The sequence below is a fragment of the Thunnus albacares genome, chromosome 2, assembly GCF_914725855.1.
Source record: "Thunnus albacares chromosome 2, fThuAlb1.1, whole genome shotgun sequence".
Lineage (NCBI taxonomy): Eukaryota > Metazoa > Chordata > Actinopteri > Scombriformes > Scombridae > Thunnus > Thunnus albacares.
The window spans coordinates 35,831,397-35,841,411 of NC_058107.1; the positions used below are offsets into that span (position 1 = coordinate 35,831,397).

Below are 10,015 nucleotides of genomic sequence, written 5' to 3' on the forward strand. Positions count from 1 at the left end.
CCTGACGTGATGGAGCTCTACCTCGACCTGTACTCGCAGCCATGCCGCGCCGTCTTCCTGTTCGCCAAAGCGGTCGGGATTCCCTTCGAGTTCAAGTTCGTCAACCTCTCCACAGGTAATCCCACATATATACAGACACAGGGACAGGGATTGGGGATAACTTTAAGGCTTTTGGTTTTGCCGGTGCAGGGTGCAGACAGGAGGCAGATAACCTTTTAAAATGTTATAGCTGTAAACTCGTTGGCATTAAATTCACACGGTTCACAATTTACTATTTCATTTAGCAGATTCTAAATCCCTCATGATTAGACATAATTAAAAGTCAGTTTTGTTTACAACAATATGAGTAAATCCAAGCAGAAAAAAACTTTGGCTGCACAGATCAGCCTCTAATCTAAACATGCTAAAACTGCAGAGTGGATCTTTTACACAGGCTATAAATGAAGGTATGTTACATTTAAGCCGTCGCCAAACGAGTTCACACAATGCTGATTAAGCCTATCACCACCAGATACATAACTGTATTTCACAGTATACGAAGTTTTAAAGTAGGTGTTGGGTTTGATATTCCCATGCTGGCTGGATGAATGCATGCATACTGCTCTATGGGAAGAACATGCGCACTAGAGACTTCCGCCGGCCATGTGGCTAACTTCCCGTTAGCTCTCTGCTAACTTGAACGGGGATAAAATAATTTAATTTTGCAGCTCCTCTAGACTTTCCAAATGTTATCGGACCAAATAGATAAAACTCTGATAGCGAAACAAGTCATTTCGCAGGGGTTGTGTGACGCTTAAAACAATTTAAAAATCGTTTTACAGCCGCACCAGTAGGCTATGGCGGAGCCTATGATGTAAGCATGTGTCGACAGTGTTTTTGTAATTACTCTCAGTGCCAGAAGGGGGAGACAGAAGTCCCGCACTGCAGGTTTAAAGGTGCAGTGTGTAGGATTTAGTGGCATCTAGCAGTGAGGTTGCAGATTACAAACAAACTGAACTGAGCTAATATGAACAACATTCAACATTACAGTCAGCACATTTAAAGGAGATCTTTTAATATCCAGTATGAACAGGAGGAATGATTACAGCGTGGAAAACCTTTTTCACTGTTCATACGGGTATCTGACTGTTATTTTAAGACACACTTGAAAAACTGTGAACACGTCCTTTAAGATGCTTTTGGGAAATGAAGCCCTGGGCAATTAATATGTTGGTTGAATGGGAAAATAGAAAATAGTAGTTCATAAATTAAAAATGTTCTAAGAAACATTTAAACTCTTTGATACAAACTTAAATAAAAAAATACATGTATAGCTTTCTTTTAGTGACGATTTTAGGCTTTTTGTTCACTTTCTGCCTCATCATACGAGTTTTATTTGTCTTTTTTGAGCTCTTAGAGTGGTACAGAGGAGTGAGTTTGGTAAGATTACAGAGTTGAATGTCCTGCAGTATTTGAACTTGTTACATAAGCTCCAACCTTAGAAATATGCCTTATTAAATTCCAGCCAATTTTTTTTCCTCTACATGTTCACATTCACAAGACTTCCAGACCGAGAAACCCTCCTCCTCCTCCGCCAAGCTATCAGTTTACATTTTCACATTTCACCCAGAAAGCTGACCACAGCCGCTCCCAGTTAACCCCTTAGATAACCGACTTTACAAACAAACAGTGGGTGGGATGTTGAGGGTCAGAGGTCAAAGCACCCAGACAAAACATTCCTATGTCTGTGAGGTGATTGAGTATAACAAAGACCCCGCTGAGAAAAGAAAATAGACGAGAAGTGTCTGCGAGGAGATAGAAAAGGGAGCACAAAAACTCAATCAGATACAGTATTTTATCATTTTTCGAATGCATTTTCACGACATGATTCTGTTTAAACGACCAAACCAAGTTGCAAGAAGTTTTTTTTTCTTCAGTTTTCCACAGCTGTGTTTCTCATTTGTGTGTGTTTTGTCTCAGGGCAACAGTACGGTGAGGAGTTTGGAAAGCTCACCATGATGAGGAAGGTTCCTGTCATGAAGGACGGAAGCTTCGTTCTGACAGAGAGGTACAGAGACGTCCTGACATCGACTGATCATTTAAATCATTTAAATCATTTGTGAAGGTCGAGTCCATCCCTCCAGTTTTTAGACACCAGCAAGGGTTTAAAGTTTCAGTTCAACCAAATTATAAAAATATACTGTATTTTCACACTTGGGTGGACCTCAGATAGTTGTGGTTTTATCTGCCACTACAATGGAGATGAGTGGATTTTCAGTTTGTTGTATTAAGAACCGATTTTATACCTCAGTGTGCGGCTCCAGAGGGAGCTGAGAAGTATGATAAGTTGCCTCAAGTGATGTCATTTGAGTCATCGTCAGTTGGGGCTGAAGACAAGTTTGAAAAGTAAAATAATCTGTTGGTGTGGAGTTAGAGAGACATGATGTTACCAGATCTCTGTAGCTCCTGATCTCTGCTGGAGGCTAGCAGCTCCATGCTACATTAGCCGCTGCCTAGCATAACACACCCTGATCTCTGACTGAACTGTCAGCGGTCGAGTTGCATTGTGGGTAATGTAGGTGCCAGGTTAGGCGATATCTCTGGTCCTGCTGCATCGATTTAGATCAGTTTCAAGTGTCCATCATAAGTTCAACAGTGTTATAGAAGGATGATGTTAAATGAGTGGAGGATTCTTTAAAAGCGTTGAGAAGTGACATTTAAAAAACTCAATATCAGCAGGTTTTTCACAATGCCCCCCCCCCCCCCATCTGAGAGGTAAACAAACTAAGCTGCAAGCAAATAACATCATGCAAGTTTTCTGACTCCTTTCCTGATCGTATCTGATTGTTATTGGTCACACAAGAGAAGGATACTTTTCTGTAAAATAAAATGTAAATAATGATGATAAATTGGGTTTTTGTGGTGGCATGCAGGGTTGAAATTATGAGCGTGATCCGGCCCACGCTAAAAAACTGAATTTACACTCACTGGCTTTTTGAAGAAGCTATATTCATGGTCAAATTTTAAAAAAAACAAATCTTCAATATTTTAGTCCAAATTCAACAGAACTTTGATGGATTGTGGGACTTCTAGTGTTCAAAAATTATCCTGATTGTCTCATTGAGGCGTTTAAGATTAGACATTGATTTTTTAATATCTTAAGTCAATATACATATGTGTTATTTCTGTGTTAAAACCAAGCGGCAACCTCCGGGGCTGTAAAATGGAGCCAATGAGGAAGTGCCAAAAACTGCAGTTCCTTGAATGGCCACTTGAGGCTTTTTCCCAGTGGCCACTTGCAGTATTGCAGCGAAAAATCCCCCTGCGGCCCAAAAAGCATTTTCCCCCATAGACCACTACTGTAAAAGATACGCCTGTAAAACTGTTGACAGGACGCCTCGAACTGCAAACAAGGTCAATTATGATTCTTTCTAGTATGAACTTTTGATCCATAGAGGTTTTATGTTTGTAAAATTTTCCTCGAGCCGAGAAAAGCGATTTAAAAATCTGTGACGTCATTACAATGTAAAGTCTATGGGCCAGCGGGGAAAACACTACAGCGCATGTTCAGTGGGCCGCATAACGCGGAAGCAAATCCGGAAGCTAGAAACTTTTTTTGGCGTATACGCCAGGCGAGCAATTCCTATAGGACTGAATGGGCGCCATTTTTAGTCCGGTATCCAGCTCTTATAATACATCCATGGGCTCACTTTGAGCTTCAGAACCGCTCTTCAGAAACCAACGGGTGATGTCACGGCAACTACGTCCATATTTTTATACAGTCTGTGGTTAAAACATGAAAAATGGCACACTAACGGGGTTTGTCAGGTAGCTCCTGTCCTGCTTCACAATGTCAGCGCCCGCTGACGTCATCACTTCTTTTACTTCTATACAGTTCATTTAAATGGTACATTGACGATATTTTTTATTGCACATCATAACACAACAATACATCTGATTGTGTCATTTTTGCTGTGATTAAAACTTGATTCATTTTGTTGGCCTCATTAGTTTCGTGCTCTCCTCTCTGCAGCATCGCGATCCTCAAGTACATGGTGCAGAAACACGCGGCGTCGGTGGCGGATCACTGGTATCCAGCTGACCTGCAGCAGCGAGCTCGTGTTAATGAATACCTGTCCTGGCAACACATGGGCCTCAGAGCTCAGGGGTCAAAGGTCTTCCTGCTCAGGGTACGAGTCCCAGATCATCATAATCATGACCTCACCTGATCTATTGTACTTCACGACACACAAAGTTCATTTAGTCGGTTTTTTTGTTTCTTTCTGTGGCGCCGATACAAAAGAATATAAGAGATGCTTTTCAGAAGTTAAAAAATACTGATACTATATAACTTACACTCAAGGATAGAAAAGATGATTTTATTTTTTATGTATTTATTTATATCTCTTGTGCTTAAAGTGCTGACATTGAAAGATCTTTTAATTGTCTGAAGATATAAAATATACTTGATGATGTGCACACTTTTATATTTATGTTTTATTAATTCACAACAGCATGATAATTGATTTCACTAAGGACAGATATACTTAAGGTTAAGGGAAGCAACATAGTGTCGGTGTAATCAGGCAGTTAGTTATCAGTGTTTATTGTGTACAAGCTGGTGTCTTATTTATATGACCCAATATCTCTAATCACATATTTACCTCAGGTGGCTTTACAATCTACAGGATGTAACATCCTCGATCTTTAGACCTTCAGTTTGAATGAGGAAAAACTCCCCCGAGTAACCTTTAAAGGATTTTACTGCCGATTTCCTGTTTTTCCTTTTTGTCAACAAATCTCATATTTGGAGTCAAACCAACAATGAACTGATCTACTTACAAGTATTGTGTGTGTATCCAAATCCTGATATGTGTCATAGACCTCCGTTGTTGTCCAAAAAATATTAAAAACACATCAATGAGCCACAGTGATGCACTGGGTCACATGTTCCTTCATCCCTGAAGACAGTGGTTACTGTAATTGGTTCAGAAACGAGGGGGTTGGAGCCAACATAGAAACAAACAAAAGAAAAGTTTACTCCCTATAAAGTCCTTGCTGGTTAAACAAAGTAAAAGAAAATAAAAGCTGTCTGACTACACTAATCTTACAACCATGTCTCTGCTCAGTGTATTAAACGCCAGAGCTGCTAAACAGATGAACTACAACAGCAAAATAGAGTTAACATGGAACAAAGAGGCACAGAGGCGAGCTGCCCCGGGGTTTGCACTCTTATCAGTTCATATGAGCGGCCATGTGAACTCTGGGTTAGTGGACTGAGTCCTCCAGCAACCCTGAACCCCAAGATTAAAAGGGGCATATTCCACTTTTTTGTGATTTTCTGTTATTTATACACTGTTATCATGCCAGATGTTAAACATGGTCTAAAACTTGAGGTGAACATATGTAGAAAAGCTCCCTGCAAGTCAAAAGTCAGGGCTTCAACCTCTACTTCCCCGTCGAACTGACATCAGATCGTTTGTACATCCCGACAAAGGTTCGTCTGCTCTGTAGTCCTGGTTGCTAAGGTTGTTGCTAAGGTGTTTCCATGTGTTGTTCACATTGTCCACTCTCATATTTCCAATCTGATTCTGGCTCGAACATGTTTGAATGTAAAGAACAAGGAAAAGTAGAGAAATCCTACTACTATAGCTTGTTGTGTGGTTTGTTGATGTAGCCTCCCGCTTCTAAGAGCCGGCCAATCAGAACAGAGTGGGCTCATCGGGAGGCGGGCCTTAAAGAGACAGGAGCTGTTTCAGTACGTCTAAGTTAAGCTTGTTAAATTCTAAAACGACATGTGTCCACAGCATGAGTTTCAGCTCGTTTCTGCAAAAACCTCCGCCCACATTAAAACGCCAAAAAAAGGCAGTTCTCCTCCTACTGAGCATGTGCGAAGGACAGACGAGCAAGTCAACCGTAGAAAACCAGTGAAGAAGTTTTACTATTTCTGTTTTGACAGTTTCAGCAGTTTAACTCTAAACAAACTGTCAAAGTAAGACAATAAAGAGGACAAGACTCGCATGAAACTGTCCGCCATTGTTCTTACTGTCATGTTCCTTCTTCTTCTTCTTCCAATGAAATGTTGCGCAACTGCTACCATCTGTTTTGTCACCGATATGACAGCTTCGTTTTCCTCGTGCACACTACAACGCCAAGCAGGTGTTTTCACATTTACACACTCAGGAGGCTGTTTTGGAAAAGCTCTGGAGATGCTTTAATCTGAATGGAGGCCAAAATAGAGAGAAAAAATGTGTTTATGAATTTAGCTGGCTTAGTGTGGACATGGTCGTAGACAGAGGCTGAACTGAGGGGCTGCATAGAGAGCCAGCACAAGATAAACAAGGACTTATTTGACCTGTAAATCATGCAAAGATATTCCAGTAGAGCCCCAGAATATAAATATAGACTTGGAAATGTGCAGAATATGTCTCCTTTAATGCATAACACAATGCATATAATGCTAACAACAGAGGGCCGTAACACTTATATACAACTATGACTAGTTTGAATGCTGCTGCTTCTACTAAAGCTGTATTTATTTTCACATGTGCAGACTATGTTTCCTCTCGTCATGGGCTGTGAGGTCCCGAAGGAAAAGATGGACGCTGCCGTCGAGGATCTGAATCAGTCGCTCAACCTGCTGGAGGAGAAATTCCTCCAGAACAAACCGTTCATCGTCGGCGACAAAATCTCTCTGGCTGATCTGGTGGCTATAGTTGAGATCATGCAGGTAATAAAACAACTACTTCTGCTACTACAACCATTTTTTTTCTGCTGTGACTGGTGATACACCGAGCTTGATCCTGATCTCACAGGAAATAGCATCGATCCATGTGGGAGTAAACACCAGTTTTTTATCACTGTGTGTGCAAACGTGCATATTTGTGAACCTCGTGGAGTAAAGTAGTTTTAATGTTATCAAATTAATGTAACTGAATCTCACCAAAATAAATTAACCCAATGTCAACTGAGATGACTACATTACCCCCCAATATATCAACCAATATTTGATATTTTAAAAAACTGTGTTATGAAAAAATAGAGTCATGTGAGATTATAGCAAGCAGTAACCTCCGGGGCTGTAAAATGAAGCCAAAAACTGCAGTTCCTTGAACGACCACTTGAGGCTCCAAAAGCGAGTCAATCCCCATAGACCTCCATGTTAAAATGCCCAACTTTACAGCAGAAATAAACATGTTTACAGCCTGGTACAAACAACGGTTTTGGTCTCTAAAGCTAATTTCCTCTTTCATGACAACTGTACGGGGGGGTGAATTTGTGTGTGCAGTTTGAAACATTAAAGATGCACTGCACCAGAGTTAGCTTGAAGCTAATTTTTATCTGTAGTCCCCTGACAAAAAAAACATACAACAGCACAACAACAAACAGTAAAAAGCTCAATGGTCACACAGCTGATAGGGAAAAAGAAAAAAGAAAAAAAATTATAACATAAAGACACAACTCTCTGCTTTCTCTGACAATTTGCGACAGATTTCCTTTGTCTTTGTCCTTGCTTGGGTAACACCAAAGTGTAAACACAAAGACATGAGTGAGAAAAATGAATTAAGTGAGTGAATGAGTGAAAAATAAGAAGACAAATTGAAATTGATAAATTAATATATTTTAAAAAATGTCATCACACAGCCTCATTTTTAGACTTACATGTGCAGTTTACACGTTTACATTACAAATATGCAGCTTTATAATACTTTTTATTGTGATAATAACACTATTAAGAGGTCCATCTCTCCCTGTAAGTATCCGTTTTGAGTTACAAAATAGCTGTAATATTATTAATGTATAATGTAATATATTTTTCAACCTTTATTTTAATCTGGTGGGGAAAGATCGTATAAAAGTGTCCTTCCATAGCTTCCTGATCCACCAGGAAGCCGCTTCGTCAGTTTCACTGCATCACTTCCATTTGCATAACGACACTTTCAACACTCGGCAAAGTGATTCACTTGTGTACCGTAGAAAATGAATGGGGGCGAACTTTCTCACGTTGTGTTGCTTTCAGTGGGTCTTTGATGAATGTGAAAACAAACTCTGCACATACGTCATGCTGCACAGAGAAGAAGAACAAACATCCGACTGAAGGAACAAGATGAAAAACATGTTTTTGAGCGGAGGAGGACTTGTGTGTGTGTGGGAGGGTTAATATATTTGTATGTGTGTTTTTTTTGCAGCCTATTGGAACCGGTCTGAACCTGTTGGAAGGCCGGCCAAAGCTGATCGCCTGGGAAGGGCGAGTGAAGAAGGAGCTGGGTGTGAAGCTGTTCGACGAGGCTCACGAGATGATCATGAAGGCGAGCAGCCTGGCGCAGACGGTGCAACACACCGACGCCATGGAGCTGTTTAAGGCGCAGTTTAAGAAGATCTTCAGCTGAGGAAGTACGACTCATTCATGTCAAAAAGCACTAAATCGGTTTATTCCATCACTTTAAGGTGTTTTTTTTTTTACTAAAAGAGGTCCTGTGCAGATTTGTTATGACATATGTGGAGTTTGTTTCAGTTTCCATGTAATAAAGTGTCAGTAAAACTACACAGCTGTTTTTTATCCTAAACTCTCAGCTGACAGCAGAAACACAAACAAAAACATCTTTATTTTCATGCAATAAATTCTGAACAGAAATGTACTAAATGGAAACTGTGGCTTGCTTATAAAACTTTTCAGCTTTGAATATTCACAAGGAAAAAAAAATAAAAAAAAATATGTTTCACAACAACTCATTTGTGTATTAGAGATTTATTTATTTATTTTTCCTGCTGATCCCCAAAATTCATCTCATGTTCCTCAAAAACTTCGAGTTTGGTTCCATCCAGTTCGATGACGAACGTGTTTTAACCTGATGTTTAATTAATATGATTTATGTCTAAACCACAAATATTAAAACTGCCTCAAAATTCTACAAACAAAAAGACTCTGAAAGAAAAAAAGAAACTGTCAACGTGTCACTGCTTTCTGAAATGTTGCATTTAGATTCAGATTTTTTAAACATTAGATTATATATGACTTACAGCATTATGTAATGCTGCATTCTGGGTAAAGAGATAAGAGACAGTAGAAAGCTGGTTGTTGAATGATTGACTGAGGATTCTGGAGGTTTGCAGTGGGACACATGACCGTCTCAGAGACTGACAGGCCGTCATTGTTCGGTCCGATGTGGTCAGTTTTTCTTCACAGGAATCCGTTTGTCCTGCCGGGAACAAGAAGGTCTTTATCTCATAAAGAAAGGAATGAACAGAATTCTTGGTTTTTGTTTCTGCATCAGACCACTGGAGTAAATCTAAAATGTATAAAATGGAAACATGATGCAAAGTTTCTGTTTAGCAGAAACTGTGAGGAGAAATCATTTCAGATGGAGTTTATCAAGTGATTAGAAGTCAAATCTTTACAGCTGCGACTGATGACCACAGTTAGAAAAACACTGCCATCTAGAGCACGTCTCCCACTATAACCAGTGAAGTAACCTTTGTCATGTCCTGCAGAACTTTAGATTGATGTTATGTATTTTTTTAAAAGCATCTCTTCTTTTTTTTAACTTTAAATCAGAAGTCCACCTTTCTACTTTTACACCTTTCTATGACCAGGATGAGTGAGAAGCTTTAAAAAGTCACAGTAGACACGTAAAGAGAAGCTGTTGGTTACATGAGCTCAATCTTAAAACCTCTTATGTTATACAGAATTACACAGGAAGTAGTAGGATGATTGTTAATAAAGGACGGTGTCTGTGTTCATCAATGAAGTTTTTAAAAAAACAACATACATTCTGCAGATAGTGAGTATATGTTTTACAGAGTTATAACATTACTCATATTAGATCTGTAAATCAGATTAAAAATGTTCTGATGTGATAAAATCAGTGGTGGAAGAAGAGAAATACTCTTTATTAATATATTTTATTATTATTATTATTCCAATCCACACATTTCATCTCTCCTCTCCAGACCACAACTCAAAAACCACTGCTTCTGTTATAAATAATGAGCCTAAAGTCCATCAAACAATATTTTCTATAACAAAACATCTATT

The 10,015-nt window shown here is 39.4% G+C and overlaps 1 protein-coding gene across 1 annotated transcript; it reads left to right on the forward strand.

The window, feature by feature from the left end:
* Positions 1-5: 5 nt before the first annotated feature.
* LOC122967963 (glutathione S-transferase theta-3-like) lies at positions 6-8,708 on the forward strand. Its single transcript, XM_044332789.1, has 5 exons — positions 6-115; positions 1,960-2,047; positions 4,013-4,169; positions 6,533-6,709; positions 8,169-8,708. Exons 1-5 carry the CDS (start codon positions 10-12, stop codon positions 8,367-8,369), a joined length of 729 nt encoding a protein of 242 aa, XP_044188724.1. The 5' UTR covers positions 6-9; the 3' UTR covers positions 8,370-8,708.
* The last annotated feature ends 1,307 nt before the right edge of the window (positions 8,709-10,015 follow it).

What these genes read in the sequence shown, in the direction of transcription:
- LOC122967963 (XM_044332789.1), top strand. Translation starts at nt 10, where the DNA reads ATGGAGCTCTACCTCGACCTGTACTCGCAGCCATGCCGCGCCGTCTTC. An exon ending in GTTCGTCAACCTCTCCACAG is followed by an intron (nt 116 to 1,959) that starts GTAATCCCACAT and finishes GTTTTGTCTCAG; the next exon opens with GGCAACAGTACGGTGAGGAG. An exon ending in CTATAGTTGAGATCATGCAG is followed by an intron (nt 6,710 to 8,168) that starts GTAATAAAACAA and finishes TTTTTTTTGCAG; the next exon opens with CCTATTGGAACCGGTCTGAA.